General features: G+C 50.6%; 1 protein-coding gene across 2 annotated transcripts; it reads left to right on the forward strand.

Annotated features, from left to right (window-relative positions):
* The first annotated feature begins 611 nt into the window (after positions 1–611).
* Kdm8 (lysine (K)-specific demethylase 8) lies at positions 612–19,643 on the forward strand. Of its 2 annotated transcripts, NM_029842.5 has the most exons (8): positions 612–784; positions 8,220–8,720; positions 11,083–11,249; positions 12,425–12,557; positions 12,956–13,000; positions 15,867–16,016; positions 16,907–16,999; positions 17,079–18,261. In NM_029842.5, exons 2-8 carry the CDS (start codon positions 8,229–8,231, stop codon positions 17,241–17,243), a joined length of 1,245 nt encoding a protein of 414 aa, NP_084118.1. In that variant the 5' UTR covers positions 612–784; positions 8,220–8,228; the 3' UTR covers positions 17,244–18,261. The 2 variants fall into 2 exon arrangements, with proteins under 2 accessions (NP_084118.1, XP_017167873.1); XM_017312384.2 differs by lacking the exon at positions 8,220–8,720 and having other exon boundaries at positions 617–784; positions 17,079–19,643.
* The last annotated feature ends 3,658 nt before the right edge of the window (positions 19,644–23,301 follow it).

Below are 23,301 nucleotides of genomic sequence, written 5' to 3' on the forward strand. Positions count from 1 at the left end.
AACAAACAAAAGACCAAGCATGGAACTTTGGAATGCTGGCCTGTCACAGAGAATGAAGGGATATCCTGGAGTTCTGTCTAAGTCCTATTGGAAGGATGTTTTCCTTGCAGAGACAGGCTGTGTGGAGTGGTGTGGCAGCAACCGATTCAGTGTTCCTGAGAAAACGAAAACTGAGGAGTGCCACATCCCGACTCAATCCCTGCTGACCAGTAGAAGTCACACTCCAAATCCAAGGCTAGCAGATCGCTGCAGGGAATCGTTTGCTGCTGCTGCTCCAGGCACCTCTGGAGTCAACCGGGAGAGAATGCTCGAAACTCAAAACTCGAACTGACTGCCACACCACTCCACATAGTCTGTCTCTGCAAAGAAACCATAGGCCAACTCACGGAAACCAGTCCTGCAAGCAGTACTTGTGGGCTCAAATTATATACGTGACTTCTAAAATCATGTGGCTATTTTTCTTCCACCTCGGCTTCCTACTCTGTAAAATAGGGAGAACTCATTATCTGAGTTGGAAGGATTGGGTAGTCGCAAGTGACAAACTGCTCTGCAAGGTATGACCCGGAAAAGAAAGCTCAAGCCTCCCAAGTCTTTGAACCGGAGGAGGGCGGGGCCTGGCATCGATTGCTCCGCGTTCCTCTAGGCACCCGTCGCGATCAGCCGAGTCAGAAGTGATCGATGCTCTCGGTGTAGTCGGTGATAAAGCCAGCCGAAGAATCTTCGCCCGGACGGAACCAGTCGTCGCCAGCAACGAGAGACACAAACAAGTCCAAGCGCCAGAGAGGTTAGTTGGAGCTCCAGGCAGCTGCAGTTGCTTAGACTTGCAGCCTGGCCGTGAAGGACGGATTGCGCAGGCGCCATGCTAAAGCCCGGCGCGGGCGAGCCGGGACGGTTTCACGCAGGCGCCTTGGGAGGCCTGGGAGCTGCTTGAAAAGCCGCGTGCGTAGTAGCTATCTGCTCCCCACAAACAGTTGAAGGAGCTGCTAGGGATGTCAAATAGCGCATGCGTGCAACTGTCGTGCCCTTCCCTTTTAGGCTTCGGTTAGTGGTTCAAGTGTGAGGATAGGTTTAGTGGCGAGACCGGCCCACATAACCACGCCTGCGCCGTCTGTCCGGAAGGCATGGCTGCGGCCACTGCTACCTGTTTCCAATCTCCATCCTCGAACCCGTTCGCCCAAGTCCGCCTGTCCCCCGTAAGCGGACAGAGGTCCACAGCAACAACCAAAGACTTCCTGGGAGTCGGGGCGTCTTCTCTTAGGCCACTTAGCCAGCCCTCCAATCCAGACTGTCCAGAAGGGCGTGAGCAGCCGGGTACTTTGAGAGAAGGACTGCACGTGCTTTCCCTAGACTGTTGTTCATGCTAAGGCATCCAGCATCCCGCTTAGCAACCAAAACCGGTTTCTGTAATGCATCCCCAAAAAGTGCACTTAGGAAGCGAGGCTTGATTCCGTTCGGCCCCGTTTTTGGCTCCTTTGGTTTTGGTGTGAGCAGCTTAGTTCACTTAGGAAGCCCAGATAGAACCACACAGATTAGATCCTGCACCCTTTGGGTGACATCCTTTCGCAAAAAGCGTCGTTTTGTACACCAACAAATGGGCCTTTATTTAAAGACCTTTTAGAATTAAGGCTACAGAGAAACGTTTTGTGCAACCCGCACCTGGCCATTACTTGAAAGCAGTGCCTTTTGCCTGACACGTGAATGTAGAATACCAGAAGGCCACCTTGCAAGCAAAGACACAGCCCCTACCAACTTCAAAAGCAAAGCAATGGCCGGCAAGATGTCTTTAAGGCCTATTAACTGTTGCACTGTGGGAGAGAAACTTATACTGGAACATATGAGGCCATTGAGGCTGGTACATGTGGCCTGTGTTTGGGTGATTGTGGGTGTCATTTTACCAACAATAACCCCCGGTTTTGTTTGTCTAGGCTCTTAAATTTATAGTCTCCTGGTTTAGGTGGTGAATTCCACAGTTAGGCCATCTATACCTGACTATTGGAAGCCTATTTATACATCTCACAATAAACTTTTATATGGTACTCTGGGAAGCCAATTTAGAGGCTAGTGTGGGTACACTGTTAAAGACTGGTTTATAAACCAACAGTTGCTCCCTTCTGTGGCAGGCCTTTTGGTTAATACTGCCTTTTCTAAGAGGCAATTCGGGGAGAGGGTATAGGAAGCCAGGCCATACTTATAGCCAGGTTACAGGGCCACTTAGTCTGGTCCTATCTGTGTCAGACCGGGTTGTGTGGGAGCACTGGGGGGTTGACTTGAAACCTGGGCTTGAGGCCATAGAGAAAGGCAGTCCAGGCAGTATACACTGGAAGGCCTGTTCAAGCTTCTGGTTGTGTGAAGACTGTTGCTTTGGGCCCACATCAGACCAGCTCCTCTGGAAACATTCATGGAGCCTAGGATCCTACAGTGGACAACTGCTGAATCCTGGAGCTCTTATAAAGAAACCTTGACACATTGGCTGTAAAGCCAAGGCAAAATGTGCCTTCACCTGGCGCATGGATTGTACCTGTTAGCTACTGTCTTAGTTAGGGTTTCCATTGCTGTGAAGAGACCATGACCAAGGCAACTTTTATAAAGGACAGCACTTGGGGCTGGTTTTACTTGGGGCTGGTTTACAGGTTCAGAGGTTCAGTCCATTATCATCATGGCCGGAAGCATGGTCGAATACAGACATACATGGTGCTGGAGGAGACAAGAGTTCTACATCTTCATCGAAAGGAAGCCAGGAACAAACTGTCTCCCACATGGCTGGGAGGAAGGTCTCAAAACCCACCCCCACAGTGACACACTTTCTCCAACAAGGCCACACCTCCTAATAGTGCCACTCCCTGGGCCAAGCATTTTCAAACCACCACAGCTATTACACCTGAGTTACCAAAAATATGTCAGTGTCAAGGAAGGAAAAGAACTTCCCCTTCCAGTCACTTAACCAAGAGTGAGTCCAGATCTGAGTTCTCTGTCATGCTCCCTGTGTCTTGTCCTCTGTCTGTCTGTTGCACTAGTCTGGATCAGTGCCGTCCTGAAGGCCGTCTATTGAATTGTTTTAGCCCTGTGTCTGACTGTTCTATGCGTGCCTGTCTGTCTTGTATGTGACTGCCTCTGTCTCTGGGTGTGTTGTGTGACTATCCATCCCTCACAAAGGGCTTCACTCTGTATTTCTTGAACAGTACAGAAAGCATCACAAGGGCAAGGAATAGGATACTTTATAGGCATCTTTAATGGACACCGGCTCCCATTGACCTAGACAGTAACAGTCACTGTGTTTCAACCCGTATCCACAAATGCTGCTTTCAGCTCTTACGGTAGATTGGAGGAGGTTACTTTGAACTTTCAGCAAATGATTCAGTGGCATCATCCGATTCAGAGGCATGAAGGAGTACATGACTTAATATGATAGCTCTGCATTAGCCTAGGTTGTAAAAGTTGAATTCACGGGAAACCCTATACAAGTAAAGTTGATTAATATAGTCTTCTCTTAAAGGCAGGTTAAACAGCTTGAGTACACAGTAGCATGACAGCCTTAATACAGGGTGTATTATTAACTTTGGCTGTGAGGTCAAAATTCCAGTCATTTAGAATATGAGATGTTTATATAATATTGCCCCACCAAAACTTGGCCCTCAGCAATTAACTGTAATTTAAATTGCTTATAATTACTACAGCTAGCTCATGTGGCTGAGAGAAGACGATTTACTAATAGCCAGTGTGAGGCACTCTCCCAGAAGGCTCTTTCATGCAGTCTACAACTGGAGGTCATTCTCTTCAAGGCCATTGGAAGTAGCAGCTTATAAATGTTGGGTTTCAGCTGGGCGTGGTGGCACACGCCTTTAATCCCAGCACTCAGGAGGCAGAGGCAGGCGGATTTCTGAGTTCAAGGCCAGCCTGGTCTACAGAGTGAGTTCCAGGACAGCCAGGGCTACACAGAGAAACCCTGTCTCGAAAAACCTAAATAAACAAACAAACAAACAAATATTAAAATAATAATAATAATAAATGTTGGGTTTCTGGGGCAATATAAAGAGACAAACGGCAGGAAGAGACAGAATCTGATATCAATAGATGGGACTTTATTTCAAACAGTGGAGGACAGACACTCTCCTGTGGGGAAAGGAGTACCTGTAAGAGAAAAGGCGGGTTGGACCCCTTCCTAGAGGCGGGGTGCTTCACTTAAGGATGAGGAACTTGTTGCGGCTGTAGAGAACTCCATGTGGGCCTGCAGTCCCTCTTGCTGGAATTCTAGGTCTCAGGCAGGACAGAGCATCTTGGAAGACAGGCCTTTAATCTGGGCCACACCTTCTGGTTAGCAGCCTATATAAAGGACGTGGAAGCAGGAAACTGGCTCTTTGCCTGCTTGTCCTCACTCTTGATGGCAAGTTCACTCCTTCACTGGCATTAGAGTTTATTTGTTCAGGATTTGGCCATATACTGGAGACCAGCTGAGACATCCAGCCTAGTATACTGAACAACTACTGGATTCTTAGACTTTCTGTTGGTAGACAGCCATTGTTGGACTAGCTGGACCACAGCCTGTAACATACTTTAATCAATCAATCAATCTCTCCCTTTCCCTCTCTCTTCCTCCCTTCCCCCTTCTCTAGTATACATACACACACACAAATTATTTTATCAGTTCTTTTCCTCTAGAGCAACAGTTCTCAACCTGTGAGTCATGACCCCTTTGGGGATCAAATGGTCCTTTTACAGATGTCACATACCAAATATTTACATTATTATTTATAATAACAGAAAGTTACAATTATGAAGTATCAATAAAAGAATTTTGGGTTAGCATTAGGCACAAACCATACCCAAATACTTGTTTTCACAGAGAGATCCTTTATTAAGCAAGAAAGAAAAGCTTTAGTGGCCACTTTCTGACTCAGGCAGAAAAACAGCAGCAAACGACCTTGCAGGTGTAATTTTTAACAAGAGAAAAGGGGAGGCCTGTGTTAGAATGGGCTAGCATGTGGTGGTATATTTTGATTGGGGTATTAATTAGGTGAGCCAAAGGGGTCTTTTGATTGCCAGACTTCAGTACTTTGGAAGCTGGATTTTGGTAGTCAGCCTCGGGAGGAGGAAGTGGCCAAAAAATGGAGTAGCTAGCTTCTGGTGGCTAGCTTTAGGAATGTAACGTGATGTGACAATTTTTAGCAAGGTAGATGGAATTGGAAAGAAGAGCAAGCAAGCTCTGTCAGAGCCATGCTCACCACGCCCAAGGTGGCCAGAGTCCTTCAGGACCTGGTTTTCTGAGCACGGTGTATATGTGCATGGTTAGCCAGGTCCTCTGTGTTCAGATCCCTTACACGGCTATGGTCTGGGCTGAGCTCTCACACAAAGACTCAGCTGCACAGGGGAAGAAGAGGTGAAGTGGCTGCTTTAACAGACCTACGCCCCTGTGCCAGGTTCTGTTGGCAGCAGTACTCCATGTGGGTGTGGGCAGCTTACAGACATGGAACCTCGACTCTTTGCTCTCTGTTAGCTACAGGCTCTCTTTATCTATATTGCCATGTAGCCTTTCCGACACGGTAGCATGAGCTAACACTTACTAGCTGACTGGTTAGTAGAGAGTCAGTAATGGTGCTAGCCCCAGGCTCATGTGGCCTGACTACAGAAGCAGAGTCCTGTCACTTCCTACTACCACTGCTTTCTTTTTATTTTGTGTATCTTATTTTATCATGAGCATGGTGGCTGTAAACTGCAGGCTTGCCAACTCACAGATCTGTGGGCTGGGATCTGACCAGTCTTGCTGGGCTGAAATGGAGGGATCAACAAAGGCCCCAGGAAAGAATCTATTTCTTTGATTTTTCTCAGCTCCTGTAAGTTGCCCTGAATTCTCTCAGCTTCTAGTCATCAAAGCCAGCCACTCTGCCTTTCTGTGACCATTCTTCTGAAGTCACAAGTCCTTCCAAATCTGATGTTAGTCCAAAGCAATCCTTTCAACGTGATCCTGAGCCTACCTTGATAATCCAGGATAATCTTCCATCTTAGCTCCCATTCTCAGTCACACTAGGCGACATACTTACCATTCAAAGTTGGGATATGGCCACCTGTAGGGGCTGTCATCTGTCCGGCCGCACAGACTAACTGCTGTAAGAAGCACCAGCTATAGTCTGCTAACTGGCTAAGTGTGCTTAATTTTTGGCTCAGGCCATTCCCATGTGGCTCTTCCAGGCTCAGTGGCCTTCCCACAATTCCCCTTTCCATGTGGCAGCTTCCTGCCACCTGGAACTTTAATTCCCTGGAGCCTGAGAGCCCCCCACTTCCACCTTTAGGGGACCTGTGGGAGGTGTCTATGGCCAGACATTAGTCACTGCATTCATCTCTGTAGCACTTGCTCCTGTCCCAGTACATGGCAAGCTTGTATGACTGGGCCAGGAAAAGGTAAAGGCTGTCTTTTCTGCCTGCTGGTGGTGACACACACTTTTGATACCAGTACCCGTGAGGCAGAGGCTACCAGATCTCTGAGTTTGAGGCCAGCCTGGTCTACACAGTGAATATCAGGATGGCTGGGAATGCACAGAGATACCCTGAGTCAAAGAAAAATATATAAAGGGTATTTTTTTCCTTTTTATTCTTTTCTTTTACCCCAAGCCAGGGATGAAACCCAGGGGTAAAACTCCAGAACACAGAACAGGAGATGGCAGGCTACATCTGGTACCCACTCTGTTTTATAAATAAAGCTTTAATGGAACACAGACACCCCTATTTGTTTATTCTGATGCATGACTGGCAGAGTGGTGCAACTGAGACTGTGTGGCCAACAAAGCCAAGTGTTTCATATTTGGCCATCTGCATTCCCTGCCCAAAACAGGATGGTCCCATCACTCAACAGCACAGCAGTCAGAGGATGTGTCTCACAGAGGATGTGTCAGGAGGTGTTGCTGTAAGACTATCTGACACATACTGGAGGATAAATAAAGAAAGGGCATTCCTTGGCTCACAATTCTGATGGCTGCAGAGTCCCAACAGCTTGGTACAGACATCCAGTGAGGGCTACCCAGCTGTGTCACCACATGGTAGAGAAGTGTGGGAGGCGGGGGGAGCACAGACACATGCAAGGACCCAACATGAGGGTGAACCTCACTTTATAACAAGCAGCCTTGTAGGAACTAGCCCACTCTTGTAAGGCAGGCATTAACCCCTCCCATAGCAGTGCCTTTAATGACCTAATCACCTCCCTGGCCCCATCTCTTGAATGCCCCTCCTGAGGCCCAAACTCCCAGCCTGTGAACCTCTAGGGATAAATCACACCCAACATAGCAAATGCCACAGCTGTCAGGATAGAGCTGAGAACATAGAGCAGGGCAGGAAGCCATGGTGGTCTGCAAGCTGCAGATCTGTTAGTGTTAGTATAGCGACATTGTCCACACACGACACTCAGGCCAAGACACCAAGGAAAGAAGGAAGGATGAAAGGAAGGAAGAGTGGGTGGCTCATGATTTTAGAATATCAGCAGGTGGCATGGCCCTGTTGCTCTGGACCTGTGACAGCTCGGTACATCACTGTGGGAGCACAAGCCAGAGGATTCCTCTCTACCTTACGGTGACTAAGAAACACAAGGCTGGGGTCATAACTTGTCTAACTGTGAGGCCACAGCTCCATGACCTTAGTTTCTTCCCCTAGGCTCCAACTCTTATAAGGCTACACCTTCCCCAAGTACTGGGATAGGCTGGAGACAGCCTTCGACACAGCGGCCTTTGGGGACACTAAAACAGAGCACTTCCTTCTGCACCTGTAGCTTTAGGCTCTAGGGAAACCAACATGGAATGGCATAACCCAGCCTTGGAGAGGCAGATCACGCACATGTGCTTGTAGATGTATTTTGTGACAAGTGCTATAAGAAGAGCCCAAGGGCTGTCTGTGGACACACAAACCCTGACTTCACATAGATCATTCAGGATGGGCCTGAAAGGTTGAATAGGAGTTTGCCAGGCAGAGGAGCCATGTTGGAGTCGTTGCGGATGAGATCAGCACACATCTCTCTGAAAAGATATCTATCCAGAGTCCACTTAGTGCCGGGCATTGTACAAGGCCCTGAAAACAAAGTAGTGACCCCAAAGGAAGGGCCTGTACCAGCGAGGCAGCCAGGAGCAAAGACCTTGTTGAAACACACTGGTGTGAAGTACAGGTGTGTGTGTGTGTGTGTGTGTGTGTGTGTGTGTGTGTGTGTGTGTGATTCTGTGTGATTCCTGTCTTGTTCCTCTCAGGTGCTGATCATGTCAGAGGACACCACAGAGCCCCTGGTGGGGTCCAGCACCCTCTGGAAGGAGCTCAGGACGCTCCTGCCTGACAAAGAGGAGGAGCTGAAGCTGGACCTCGGTGAGAAGGTGGACAGGAGCGTGGCTGCGCTTTTGCGGCAGGCTGTGGGTCTATTCTACGCGGGCCATTGGCAGGGGTGCCTGCAGGCCAGTGAGGCCGTCCTAGACTACTCCTGGGAAAAGCTCAACACTGGTCCCTGGAGAGATGTAGACAAGGAGTGGCGCCGGGTATATTCCTTCGGCTGCCTCCTGAAGGCCCTGTGCCTGTGCCAGGCACCACAGAAGGCCACTACTGTGGTGGAAGCACTGCGGGTGTGTGACATGGGCCTGTTGATGGGGGCAGCCATCCTCGAGGACATTCTTCTCAAAGTTGTCGCAGTCCTCCAGACACACCAGCTCCCAGGAAAGCAGCCTGCCCGCGGCCCCCACCAGGATCAGCCTGCCACCAAGGTGGGTCACCACTGAAAGCTGAACCACCCAGCAGCCCAACCCATCTTCTAGAAGAATCCAGTCCTCACCCAGGGTCGTCCCGCACAGGCAGCCTCTCTGGTGAAAAGAGCATCTTGTAGATTTGGGGAATTAGCAGCTGCAAAGGGAGTGCCCTTTCTAGGGGTGGGGGTCAGGGGGGTGGCAGCTTCCTTCATCTAAGGAGGCAGCTCTGAAGGAAATCCAGCATGCCTTCTCACCACCAGCTACCTCAGCTGACTGAGGTTCAGGGGGCAGTGTGTCCTGCCCCTCCAGTCCTCATGGACGTTGGCTGTGGTATTTAAATGTCCCAGAGCAAAGGCTGCTGATGCACAGTCCTCACCCAGCTTCCACTGGGTGAGCCAGACACCATCTCCTTGGGCCTCAGTGTCCTCATCTGTAGATTGTCAGAAAGGTCCTGAGCTTCAGAGAGGAAGGGCTGGGGCTGTGTCAGATGCCAGCCATGGAATTCTGGACTGTTTTGCATGTATTTTCAGTGCTTTTTTGCAGTTTTAGAATGTCCTGTTGAGTGTGACCTACAACTAAGATGGATGTCATTACCACATAAGTGTGACCACAGTGGGAAGAGATCCACAAGCCAGGAAGAAAGGCGGAGTTGGAGGGGTCAGCAGGGAAATGAAGCCTGGATAGCCAATCTCTCCTGACGGCATAGAGCCATTAATGAAATGTGCCTGGCCTCAGCTTCACCAAATAAAGAGAAGCTAGGCATGATGGCACACACATCTGTAATCCCAGCACTTGGAGGCAGAGGCACAGGATGGGGAGTTTGAGGCCAGCCAGGTCTGTAGTGAGATTTCATCTGGGGTTACAAAGTGAATAAATATAACAACAATAAGTTACAAGAGAGAAGCAGAATGCCTTGGAGACTGCCAGCAGCTATTGCTAATGTGATGCTTGGTGCCAGGAAGATCTGTGTGGCTGCAGGGTAGTGTGCTGCTTCACTCTTTAGAGAACAGGATAGTCTACAGTTCAAGAGACACGCATGTCCCCTTCGATCTAAGGGTACAGACCTCCATCTTCCCATCAGTGTATCCCAAGGGGACATAACAGTGGACTCCTGCCCAAAGTGGTCCTCATTGGAGTAGGGGGCAGGATGCATAGCCAAAGATGAGAGCACAGGCTGTTCTGGCAGCCTGCCTGAGCTCAGTTCCCATGCTACACCCTATCTGATCTGACAGGGCCCTTCTCTGTCCCGCGGTACCCACTGGGAGAGGGAATTGATTTAACAACTTCACTGGGCATCTGCAGTGCCCTGAATGAACTGGCTGAGCATGTGTACCAAGAATCCCCACTTCCACCCCACAGCTTATGCTCCTAGGAGGCTGGAGAAGAATTCTCTGTTGCTAAAGGAGAGGCGGAGGCTTCTGGGAGGGCTGTATGTACAAGGCCTATGTTGAGTGGAGACAGTGTAAAGGAAGCAGGGACAGTAGAGGCCAGCCAGAGTTCCTGGGTACCACATATGGGTGCTGTTGTCACCGCCAGTTCACAGACGAAATGGAGGCTCAGGCATGGTAAGGGACCTGCCTGCTCAGCTTACCCAAGGGAACTGGATAAGGGAAGTGCAGTGCAGCCATTTGTGTGACAGTGCAAGGACTGAGTGGCCGTGTGGAAACTGCCTAGGACACGGTGCTTCAGGACTGCTGTCACCTGCAGTGCTCTAAAATTGTGAGATGGCTAAGGAAAAGGGGACCTTGAGTTCATGAAAGCAATCAGTGTAGAAATGTCATCTACTGATGGGTGTGGGTGTGGTGGGTACTCTGGAATTTGAGGCAGGGGGATTCTGGGTTCATGGTCATTCCAGGCTTTCCTACTGAGACCATGTCTCAAAAACACAAAACATAGCTCCATGTAGTGGTGAACACCCTCACCCTTTGCACTCCGGAGACAGAGGCAGATGATGTCTGTGAGTTTGAGGCCTGCTAGGCCTGCTGGACATGTTGAGACCCTGTCTCAAAAACAAAACAAAGCTCGGGACTGAGGAGATGGCTCTGGAGCACTGGAGTCTGATCCCTGGGACCATGTAAAAACTTGTCATGATGGCATGTTCTTGTCATCCCATAGCCAGGCAAGTAGACTCAGGTGGATCCCAGGGCCTTGCTAGTCAGCCAGCCTTGCTGCAGTCAGTGAGCCCCAGGCCTGGGAGAAAACCCCGTCTCAGTAAGGTGGATGGATGTGCATGATACGGAAGTAACAGCCAAGGTTATCCTCTGCCACACACATGCGCACACAAATAACTGCCCTCTGCTGTTAACACTGCCCAGACATCCTGCCACTAACGCAGATTCCTGACACAGTTGCCATCTTGCTTTGTTTGGATTCTGAACAGAAGGCAAAGTGTGACGCCAGCCCAGCTCCTGATGTCATGTTAGAGCGGATGGTACCCAGGCTCCGCTGCCCACCTCTGCAGTACTTCAAGCAGCATTTTCTAGTTCCTGGGAGGCCTGTGATCTTGGAAGGTGTGGCCGACCACTGGCCGTGCATGAAGAAGTGGAGGTGAGTAGCTACTGTGGGGAACCGAGGCCCTTCCCAGTGAGTGTCCCCAGGACTCCGCAAAGGTCTCTCTTGGCCACTTGTAAGTCACTGCCCCAGACCAACCTTCAGAATCCCTTGATTGATTACAGAGGATTAATGAAGACTTTAAAATGGGGTACCCTGGGGCTGGCAAGATGGCTGCAAAAGCCTGGTGGCCTGAGTTCAAACCCCAGGACCCACACAGGTAGAAGGAGAGAACCACAGAGCTGTCTTCTGACCTCCACATATGACACAGTGGCACATCAACCACCCTGTCCATGGAATAATATTTTTTTAAATTAATGTTTAATGGGCCATCCTGAGTGTGTACAGGAGTCTCAGCTGTCACCAACACACACTCACCCTGAGCATAGCCTTGCAAGTGCCTGAATAACAAGCTCAGAGAGCCGTTAGGTGTTCATGCAAGACCTTAAAGACCCCACAGCTCTCCTTCCCTGTGCCCTGAGGCCATGACTGCACTCACCCAAGAGATGGATTCAGAGAGGCCACACCAATGTATCCTGTAAGGACTGGAAAACCCTGACATTTCAGCATCCACAGGGGTCATGTCAAAGTACCCTGGGCGCTCTGTGAGACAACTGTAGCTCACGGGAGTAGGTTGAGTCAGGTTGGCCTGTTGTGAGTTTGTGGAAGAAGTAGCCCCTGAGACTCCAGTGAGGAAGAATTCTGTGGGAGTCACAGCAGAGCAGTCATGTTCCAAGTGGGGGCAGGTTTGGCATCACCTCCTTTAACAGATGGGGAGCGGGGACTCAGGAAGGTTAACTCACTCAGCGATCCTGACTTACCTCAGGCTGTAAGAGTTCAGAGCCTGCACTCATCACCCCTATACTGCCTTCCACTTGTCCCAAGGTGTCTCAGCAGTGACAGCAGGAAGTGAGGAGTCAGCAGGATTGTGGATGCAGAGGTGGTCAGGACAGTCTGTGTGACAGGCCGAGCCTAAGGGTTGGGCAGGCGAGGGCGGCCTTCCAGAGCCATATGCAAAGCCACCTCAGCTGCATGGTCTCAGGCACACAGCCTGGCCTTTCTATCGAGAGAATGCTGTCAGGGGAGTAAGGGCAACAGTCTCCTCCTCGAGAAACCATTCCTAGATGTCAGTAGCGACAATGCGTGCTGACACTGTGGTGACCTTCTCGTAGTCTGCAGTACATCCAGGAGATTGCTGGCTGCCGCACCGTCCCCGTGGAAGTGGGCTCAAGGTACACAGATGAAGACTGGTCCCAGACTCTCATGACAGTCGATGAGTTCATCCAGAAGTTCATCCTGAGCGAGGTGTGAGCAGGTTACTACTTAACAGCTCTACAGTGGCTGTCTAACGGGCAGGCAGTGCATCTCAGCATCGCAGCATCGCGGCACAGCTCCCAGGGAAACGCAGCAGCGCTTGACTATGTGCTACACCTGCACTGTTTTCTTAAAGGAGACACTGCAGGGGCTGGTGGCTCACTCAGACAGAGCAGAGCTGCATCCCGGGCCCTAAGTCTCCTGCCCTTCAGCTCTGTCCTGCCTGGGAGATCACTGACATCAGACCCCAGGCTGGGGAAGGGACCACACGGGACAGTGGTGGGTGAGGCCAGGGCCAGGACTCAGCATCCAACTAAGCAACAGGGCCATCAAGAGATGCTTGACACAAACTAACCGACGGTCACCTCTGCTTTCCTCCTCTGGGTCAGGCAAAGGATGTCGGGTACCTTGCTCAGCACCAGCTCTTCGACCAGGTGAGTCTGAGACCACATTTCCTGCCCTGCTCCTCCGCTCCCAGGAAGCACACATGGCTATCCTGGGGCTACCCTTTGGAGCAAAGAGTCTTCCTGATTACCATAGGCAGCAGTGAGGCAAATGGAACTGCCAGCTTAAGAGACTGAGTATGCTGAGACTGGGGGCCCAGTTTGGAACCGGATGACCTAAAGGTGCAGCTTGGCTGAGCTGGAGTAGGATTGGGTGGGATAATATTCTTATTTTGAAACACCCCAGCTGGGCAGTGGTGGCGCACGCCTTTAATCCCAGCACTTGGGAGGCAGAGGCAGGAGGATTTCTGAGTTCGAGGCCAGCCTGATCCACAGAGTGAGTTCTAGGACAGCCAGGGCTACAGAGAGAAACCCTGTCTCGAAAAACAAATCAAAACAAAACAAAAAAGAAACAGCCCAGCACTAAAGCTTTAGGAAAGTGTGAGGATCACCAGCCAGGAGGTTATACACAAGAATGGGAGAGCCAGGCAGTAGAGGCCTGGAAGGCCAGCCAGGTCTCTAGATTCAATCTGGAAATGATGAGTCCTGTAAGTCCCCTGATGAGCAAGAAGGCTCCCTGGAGATCCCTGGCAGGGTAAGAAATAAATGCACAAGCCGGGCGTGGTGGTGCACACCTTTAATCCCAGCACTCGGGGAGGCAGAGGCAGGTGGATTTCTGAGTTCGAGGCCAGCCTGGTTTACAAAGTGAGTTCCAGGACAGCCAGGGCTATACAGAGAAACCCTGTCTCAAAAAACCAAAAGAAAGAAAGAAAGAAAGAAAGAAAGAAAGAAAGAAAGAAAGAAAGAAAGAAAGAAAGAAAGAAAGAAAGAAAGAAAGAAAGAAAGAAAGGAAGAAAGAAAGAAAGAAGGGAGGGAGGGAGGGAAGGAGAGAGAGAGAGGGAGAGAGAGAGGGAGGGAGGGAGAAAGAGAAGAGAAGAGAAGAGAAGAGAAGAGAAGAGAAGAAAAGAAAAGAAAAGAAAAGAAAAGAAATGCACGTTTTCTGAATGGAGCAGCTACTGCTGCCTCCTCTCCCAGAGTAGGCCCTTAAGAGCAGATTACGAGGCCTGCCCCTTCTGGTGTTAGCCCACTGCCACCCAGCCCATCATCTGACTGTATGACCATCACTGTGGGAAAACAGACTCTGCATCAGCAGCTAGACTGCCTTTCCATTTTGAGTGGTCTGTACCTGGGTGTGGTGCACACACCTTGAATCGAAGCACTTGAGAGGCTGAGCTGCATAAGGAATCCTTCTGAGCTGTCTGGTTAAGGCACTGAAACAGTGGCAGAGGGCTCATCCTGGGGATGGCATTACCTGCTCGTCTGGAGCCTTGACCAGGGCTAAAAGGCAAAGCTGCCATTATCTTTAGGGTGAGTCAGAATAGTGTAAGGCTATTTCAGGTAGATCATGCTGTCTGCTCCCTCAGCACTCGTTTTTATCTGCTGTTCAGAGCACCTCACGGAGGAGTTTGAGTAGCCATGTATCTTGGGGACAGGACACAGGCTATGTTCTAGGACCTCTGTGTCTGTAGGAAGCTTAGGCTACTGACTAGTGCTTGCCAGGAACCTTGCTCTGACTTTTCTCCCAGTGTGGTGTCTTGGAAGCCTCTGGCCACTGCCTTGGGCTTGTCAATAGTCACATCTCTGGAGCATGTGTTTTCTGAGGGTCTCTGAATCCTTGGCCAATGATTTTGATATCCACCCAACCAGTCACCCTTCAGAATTCCTGATGACATCATCAGGAACCAATCAGAGTTATGCTCAGTGTCCAGGGGCAAGGTTTGATCCCATTCAATCAAAACAGTAATATTGGTATGCTAGGAGCCTGGGGTTGGAGATTGTGGACTATCCATTTCTGCTACTTGCTAGTAAGACCCAAACCCTTCCACAGCACTAATTTGCTTCTGAGTGCCTGCTTTAGTCCCCTGGTGGCTGGGAGATGTACTCAGCTATACTCCTAAGGCTCGCTTTTCTGGCTTCTGAACACTCTTCAATAAACTCCTTTCTTCTCAGAGTAAGTATAGTACAAAGCCTACTTTGCCAGTCTTTGTAGTAATTTATTTAAAATATACCAGTTGTGACTTCCTCAATGGTAGTAACTTTTTGAAAATTATCCTCCAGAGATCTGATAAATATCCAGTACATTGGACTTTGGGGGGTTGTTTGTTTTTGAAATAAGATCCCATGGTGACACCCACGCTTACCTCCTGCGCCATGTTTTTCACGCTCCCGTCTCAGCTTTCCAGGTGCTGAAATTGCAGGTGTGCACCAACTAGCTCAATACCTGTGAGGTTTTTTGTTTTGTCTTCTGGGTTTGTTTTGTCATGGTTTTTGGTGGTGGTGGTGGTGGTGACTTAACTCTTGCCTGGTGTGGTGACTCATGCCTTAATGCCAGCAGAGGAAGATGGGGTTCTGTAAGTTCAAAGCCACCCTAATCTACTTGGTGAGATCCAGACCAGCCAGAGCTACAAAGTAAGCCCATCTCAAAACAAAAGAAAATATTGTTCATTAGTAAATGACACTATTATGCTTTAAAAAAAAAAGTACAAAGCAACAGTATCAGGTTTCTAAAAAGAAAATAACCATATGATGTAGGAACAAATATGAAGCCAGATTATAATTCATCTCTATTATTTCTATCTTAAGATTTGTATTTATTTGACTATGAACCTGAGCTGGGTAGGATGGCACATGTGTGCTATATCTGCACTTGGGAGGCTGAAGGCAGAGGATGAGAAAGAGAAACTAAATAAAAAGTGCGTCTGGAAGTGCGTATATTTGGCTTTCAAGCAGTCAGATGTCAGCTGGGCCCTGGCTGGCATACCTAGCCCTGGCCTCTGCTTTCTGCCGCTACCCTCAGATCCCAGAGTTGAAGCGGGACATCAGCATCCCTGATTACTGTTGCCTGGGCAATGGAGAAGAGGAAGAGATCACTATCAATGCCTGGTTTGGTCCACAAGGCACCATCTCCCCACTGCATCAGGACCCCCAGCAGAACTTCCTGGTCCAGGTAGGAGCTGCTGCCAGACAGGGGCTGAGTGAGGAGCTTGTGATGGTAAATACTCAAAATCGTAGCACTTGGGTGGTTCAAGGCCATCCTCAGCACATAGCCAGTTCAAGGCAAGCCTGGGCTACATGACTCCTAGTCACAAAAAGGAGGGAGTGGGAGAAGGAAAGGGAGTGGAAGGGATATAGACAGAAAAACAAAACAGTCCTGTGACCCTGGGATAGGGCTGCTCCCAGGTCAAGGCTGCATCCAAGTGGGATTTCGCTGGGCTAGATAGGAGAGCTCTTGGGTGGAGGCCTAGCACGTTCTAGTGCCTGCCAACCTCCCCTATTCCTACTGCCAGCTTGCACCTATGGGTAAGGGCTGACGGACAGGCCTCTCAGCCACTGACAGATGTTTCCAGAGACTCAGGCAGGTTTGTCACAAGGGAATCAGCACACACTCACTGCTGTAAAGCCTTGTCATGGGCCCAACCGCTAGAAACTTAGTAAATGAGGGCGTTCTTGAAGAGCACTGGACCAGCCCTGCTGTGCAGCTCAGTAGCAGCTAAGAGCCAGGTCTGGACAGTCCACTGCCTGGCATAGCACCAGCTGTCACCTTAGTCAGCTTGGGCAATTCACTTTACCTCTGTGCCATAAATCCTCAAAGCCAGGGTGAAGAGGAAACCCCTGAGATTAAACCAGGTCAACACTCAATGCTGGCCTGAGCTTAGCTACACATAGAACACTGATCTTTAAAGTACCTGAAGGTGAGCACTCTCAGAACGTCAGAGCTTGTGATAGGGCAAGGCAATAGCAGACAGACCACAGAAAGGCCTGGAAGACAGGTCCACAGACCTGTAGTCAGTGGGCACCACAGCTCATCACCTGAAGCTAATGGGCCTTCTCTCCCAGGTGCTAGGAAGGAAGTACATCCGATTGTATTCGCCGCAAGAGTCTGAGGCAGTGTACCCTCACGAGACGCACATTCTTCATAACACCAGCCAGGTAGGCTCACGGGAAATCAGGGTGACATGGCGCCTTCTGCCTTTACAGATCCACAGATGACTTCTGTTGCTTTCTGCAGGTTGATGTGGAAAACCCCGACCTTGAGAAGTTTCCCAAGTTCACTGAGGCCCCATTCCTGTCCTGCATTCTGTCCCCAGGAGACACCCTCTTTATACCTGCTAAGTACTGGCATTATGTGCGCTCCCTGGACCTGAGCTTCTCTGTCAGCTTCTGGTGGTCATAGCTAGGACCAGACTGGAAAGGACCTCTGGGCAGACACCTTACCCAAAGGCAGTAAACCAAGTGTCAGTGTGGGCCCTGCATGCCGCTAGACTCCAGCAGCCCTGCCCCCAGCCAATGTCTGTTGTGTGACAGAGCTGCTATGTACCCACGTGTGGCCCACCTGCTGTGTGTGCCCGCGTGTGTAGGGCAGAGCTGCTACATGTACCTAAGCTATCCAGATTATGGGTGCTTTTTTTCCTTTGTAACTGCTGGGCTGAGTATCCCTTGCTGCTAGGTGCCCAAGGGCAGCTGGCAAGCTGCTCAGAGACAGAACACAACCTGTAATAGGGGTTTTCTTGGGTGGAATATAGCCGGGTCTGGGACAGCTGCTGTGGTCCCAGTCTTCTGTGTACCCAGGCCTCACTGCCAGCTTACTACTAGGAGTTGGAAACAGAGGTCCTTGGCTCCATACTTCCCCTCGGGGCACTTATGCACCAGGCTGGAAGAGGAGGGCAGCGGAACTACTTTGTTGTGAATGTGGGGAATACAGAGAAGAGCGAGGTCTTCCCAGAATATATAGGAGCGGCCTTTTACAAGGAAGCCCCTGCCCCCAAGCCTCCTTGATGAAGAGATGGTTCTTACGTTCAAACTGTTTTAGTTGATGGCGGATGTGCATGCACACACCTTACTCAGGGTGAATCAAGGAGTAAATACCTCTTGTGGGAAGGACTGCCCAGGAAGGGAAGCTCATTGGCTGAACACTCGGGGCCCACTTAGATACCACATTACCATGGAGAACTCCAGGTTTTTATGTTACAAGACTGACTGTCACCGTCCTCTCAGTGGGGTGTCATGTTCCAGATCAGGTAGTTTGGCAGGGAGCTGGCTCTACTCCAGCTGTTCTCAATTCTGAGATTTCCCCAGTCTGAGCCTGCTCAACCTTACCAGTTCTTCTGTCTGGTGGCCCGGTCCACTTGCCCCATATGTAACTTAAATATTTTCAATAACAATAAAATATATTTTATTAATTAAAAAACAAACAAAAAGAAACATTTCTTTAACCAGACTCCCCTGCTGTCTGTGGGTGGGGCAGGCAACAAAAGAGGCATTGGGAAAGGAAGAGAAGCCTGGACCCTGGAAAGGAGACACCCACATCTGTGGACTCTGTGGGAAGTGCTGAAGGAGGCCGAGCCACATGTCACACAAGAGGCTGGCTCAGAGAATCAGAGGTCAGTCTGTCAGGACCATTGATGAACTGGTAGCCAGGCAGGATCTGAGTCTTACGGCCTAGGGGCCTGCACAGTGAAAAGGAGGCTGGCTGTAACTAGCTCAGTGAACAGGAGGCTGGCTGTAACTAGCACAGTGAGCAGGAGGCTGGCTGTAACTAGCACAGTGAGCAGGGGGCTGGCTGTAACTAGCACAGTGAGCAGGAAGCTGGCTGTAACTAGCACAGTGAGCAGGAGGCTGGCTGTAACTAGCACAGTGAGCAGGAGGCTGCTGTAACTAGCACAGTGAGCAGGGGGCTGGCTGTAACTAGCACAGTGAGCAGGGGGCTGGCTGTAACTAGCACAGTGAGCAGGGGGCTGGCTGTAACTAGCACAGTGAGCGGGAGGCTGGCTGTAACTAGCACAGTGAGCGGGAGGCTGCTGTAACTAGCACAGTGAGCAGGGGGCTGGCTGTAACTAGCACAGTGAGCAGGAGGCTGGCTGTAACTAGCACAGTGAGCAGGAGGCTGCTGTAACTAGCACAGTGAGCAGGAGGCTGGCTGTAACTAGCACAGTGACCAGGGGGCTGGCTGTAACTAGCACAGTGAGCAGGAGGCTGCTGTAACTAGCACAGTGAGCAGGAGGCTGGCTGTAACTAGCACAGTGAGCAGGAGGCTGCTGTAACTAGCACAGTGAGCAGGGGGCTGGCTGTAACTAGCACAGTGAGCAGGAGGCTGGCTGTAACTAGCACAGTGAGCGGGAGGCTGGCTGTAACTAGCACAGTGAGCAGGAGGCTGGCTGTAACTAGCACAGTGAGCAGGAGGCTGCTGTAACTAGCACAGTGAGCAGGAGGCTGGCTGTAACTAGCACAGTGACCAGGGGGCTGGCTGTAACTAGCACAGTGAGCGGGAGGCTGGCTGTAACTAGCACAGTGAGCAGGAGGCTGGCTGTAACTAGCACAGTGAGCAGGAGGCTGCTGTAACTAGCACAGTGAGCAGGAGGCTGGCTGTAACTAGCACAGTGACCAGGGGGCTGGCTGTAACTAGCACAGTGAGCAGGGGGCTGGCTGTAACTAGCACAGTGAGCAGGAGGCTGGCTGTAACTAGCACAGTGAGCAGGAGGCTGCTGTAACTAGCACAGTGAGCAGGAGGCTGGCTGTAACTAGCACAGTGACCAGGGGGCTGGCTGTAACTAGCACAGTGAGCAGGAGGCTGCTGTAACTAGCACAGTGAGCAGGAGGCTGGCTGTAACTAGCACAGTGAGCAGGAGGCTGCTGTAACTAGCACAGTGAGCAGGGGGCTGGCTGTAACTAGCACAGTGAGCAGGAGGCTGGCTGTAACTAGCACAGTGAGCGGGAGGCTGGCTGTAACTAGCACAGTGAGCAGGAGGCTGCTGTAACTAGCACAGTGAGCAGGAGGCTGGCTGTAACTAGCACAGTGAGCAGGAGGCTGCTGTAACTAGCACAGTGAGCAGGGGGCTGGCTGTAACTAGCACAGTGAGCAGGGGGCTGGCTGTAACTAGCACAGTGAGCAGGGGGCTGGCTGTAACTAGCACAGTGAGCGGGAGGCTGCTGTAACTAGCACAGTGAGCAGGAGGCTGCTGTAACTAAAGGTGTTTATCAGAGTGCAAGTTCAGTTTCTGATGAATGAGCCTGCCTTTGTAGGGATAAAAACCCATTTTCAGGAATTTTTCCCCTGTGCCCATATCTTCAAGGCTTTTCCCCACTTTCTCCTCTATAAGTTTCAGTGTCTCTGGTTTTATGTGAAGTTCCTTGATCCACTTAGATTTGACCTTAGTACAAGGAGATAAGTATGGATCGATTCGCATTCTTCTACACGATAACAACCAGTTGTGCCAGCACCAATTGTTGAAAATGCTGTCTTTCTTCCACTGGATGGTTTTAGCTCCCTTGTCGAAGATCAAGTGACCATAGGTGTGTGGGTTCATTTCTGGATCTTCAATTCTATTCCATTGGTCTACTTGTCTGTCTCTATACCAGTACCATGCAGTTTTTATCACAATTGCTCTGTAGTAAAGCTTTAGGTCTGGCATGGTGATTCCGCCAGAAGTTAGTACCCCGGAGCTCTTGACTCTAGCTGCATATATATCAAAAGATGGCCTAGTCGGCCATCACTGGAAAGAGAGGCCCATTGGACTTGCAAACTTTATATGCCCCAGTACAGGGGAATACCAGGGCCAAAAAGGGGGAGTGGGTGGGCAGGGGAGTGGGGGTGGGTGGATATGGGGGACTTTTGGTATAGCATTGGAAATGTAAATGAGTTAAATACCTAATAAAAAATGGAAAAAAAAATGAAAAAAAAAAAAAACCCATTTTCAGCTGGCTTATGTAAAACCTGGGGTTTTTACAGCACTAGGCCCCTGTTCCCTGCCTCCCTTCACCTCTGGCCCCTACTTGGTTTCATAGTTTACCCTTTTCTGGAAGGGGTGGGGGGAGAACAGCTCTGACTCTATCTCCCTCCCCATATCTTGACCCCCAATATCAGCTGCTGGTCCTTTCAGTTCAAACTAAGAATCAGGTCTCAGGGACCACTGATGATTGACAGGCCTAGCTCACAGCCCTGCCTCACCCCACATGACAAGAAGGTGACCAGGCCAAGGAATCTGAACTTGGTCACACAGAGAGGGTCTGGGAGGGCAAACCATCAGAATGCACCCTTTTATAGACAGCTAGCTTTGGCAGGAGGGGATGTACAGCAGGCTGAGGAGCCAGAAGGCCCGGAGAGTAGGTTTAGAGACTGGCATCCTGTCTGGTACAGTTAACAGTTAATCTCACCCGGTGCTGCTGGGTGAGGCACAGAGTAGGAAAGCTAGCATGGCAGCTTGTGTAAGCTGAGGAGGAGCCACACATCCCCAGGGCCTCGAGCACTGGCACACTCTGCTAGGTGTATCAGCTATGTGGCTCCGGCTTCCTGCAGTGGCCTGGACACTTTACAGCATCACCTGTGACAACCGACAGGTCCATGCTCTCCTGGGTCACTGCTGAGCAGCAGAAGGCCATCATCAGGGGGAGGCAGGAGGATGAAAGGTCTCTACCTATGGGCAGGTCCCAAGGTGGCTGGAACCTGCCTGCAGGACTCCCCTCTTACTCTGGAGTGTGAATTCTCAAGCTGGCTTGGAAACACAGTGCCAACAGGCCCTTCAAAGCCAAGAAAAGAGCAAGTGTGAAGATCCACCAGCCCGTCACTCAGCACACAGGGCTGCTCACACTGTGGCCCTGGGCCAGACACTGGAGACAGGGCACCCAGCTGCATGGGCTTCTTGTTCTCCTGGTGTTGGACACACCGTGGAGTAGGTATCAGCAAGACCAAAATATGACAAATAAGACCAGGTGTGCATGCAACATGCACGGTGACAGGACAGGGCAACAAGGAGGGCTGGGGACATCCTGGGTAGCAGACATGAAGGATAAAATGATGAGGGACAGAACAGGACTTCAGACTGGCATTAGGACCCACTCACAACAGCAGAGACAGCAGCCTGTCCTGGTTGGGTTCTTGTTTGGTTGGACTTTTATGGTGTCAACTTGACACAAGCTAGTCATCTGGGAAGAACAACCTCAGCTGAGAAAAATGTCTCCATCAGACTGCCCTAGAGGCAAGTCTGTGGGGCCGGTTTTTGATTACTGATTGATGTAGGAAGGCCCAGCCCATTGTCCCAACCCTGGGCAGGTGCTCCTGGGTTGTATAGGAAAGCAGGCTGAGCAAGCCAGTTAGCAGCACTCCTCCATGGCCTCTGCTTCAGTGTCTGCCTCCAGTTCTCTCCTACCTTTGAGTTCCTGCACTTCGGATGGGCTGAAAGCTGTAATAAGAAGGAAGTCTCTCCTTCCCAGACCCCCTTTGATCACGGTATTTACCACATCAATAGGAGTGAAGTAGGACAAGGCCCAAGAGGGACAACCAGGCCCAGGAAAGGAAGAACAGTGCAGCTGGAGCGGTACTGGCTGTCAGTGAAGCCAGCCAAGTAGTCTCAGATGCCACAGGTAGACAAAGGCCTGCAAGTGGGAAGGTTGTGAGCCGGAGAGGCAGAAGGGGCCTGGTCCAGTCAATGATTCCCACCCAGTGGCACCAGAGGGACCAGAAGGCAAGACAGACTGTAAAGGACAGAGTGTAGTTGATGAACATCAAACTAAGATCTGGAAAGGTGAGGACCTTGGGTGGGGAGTGTCAGTCCTGTGGGATGCTTACACTGACTAGTTGGTACCATGATAAGAGAATGGGTAGAGGCATGGAGACAGGTGGCAGGAAGGCTGCTATCTCCAGAGCTCCTTGGTCACCCTCAGGGATGGCCTGAGCTGTACCACTGTGACACAGGATAAGCAGGCAGCTAGCCATCCCAAAGCAGGGACTGCAGAGCCACCTTGCCCAGTGTAGTCCTGAGGGCAGGGCTTGAGAGACTGCCCCTGAGCTTCACCTTGAAGGCTGTGAGGATGCAGAGGATCCTGGGACCAGGGACTCAAACACTCCCAACCCAGAGCCCCCAACTCCAAGCCCTGGCTATTCTAGACCTGTTCTGCTTTCCTGCCGGAGTTCAACAGAGGTTAAAAAGTGGGGTGACCTGGTGACATCATCGGAACCACCAGCCTAAGCCTCCAGAAGGAATGCTAGCATGTCCCTCCTCATTTGAGCCAGTATGAGTCCTGACATATTGGGGTGAGTAGAAGCAGGCAGGGAACCACAGTGCAGCAAGTAGTGATCAAGGAAGTTCAACGGGCACTGTGGTTGTGAGCCCAGGGACCAAAGAGGAGGAGCTGAGGAAGGAAGGAAGGCTGAGGTGAGCAGGTGAGAACCCTCACCATGAGTCCTAACTCAATGCAACCATCTGAAATCAAACCAAGGTCTCGGCGGCAGGGTACGG

This window comes from Mus musculus, chromosome 7, assembly GCF_000001635.26.
Source record: "Mus musculus strain C57BL/6J chromosome 7, GRCm38.p6 C57BL/6J".
Classification (NCBI taxonomy): domain Eukaryota; kingdom Metazoa; phylum Chordata; class Mammalia; order Rodentia; family Muridae; genus Mus; species Mus musculus.

Bases quoted from the DNA above. Each gene is read 5' to 3' on its own strand.
- Kdm8 (NM_029842.5), top strand. From the start codon at position 8,229: ATGTCAGAGGACACCACAGAGCCCCTGGTGGGGTCCAGCACCCTCTGG. The intron at 13,001-15,866 runs GTGAGTCTGAGA...CGCTACCCTCAG, and splicing joins AGCACCAGCTCTTCGACCAG to ATCCCAGAGTTGAAGCGGGA. The intron at 17,000-17,078 runs GTAGGCTCACGG...TGCTTTCTGCAG, and splicing joins TTCTTCATAACACCAGCCAG to GTTGATGTGGAAAACCCCGA.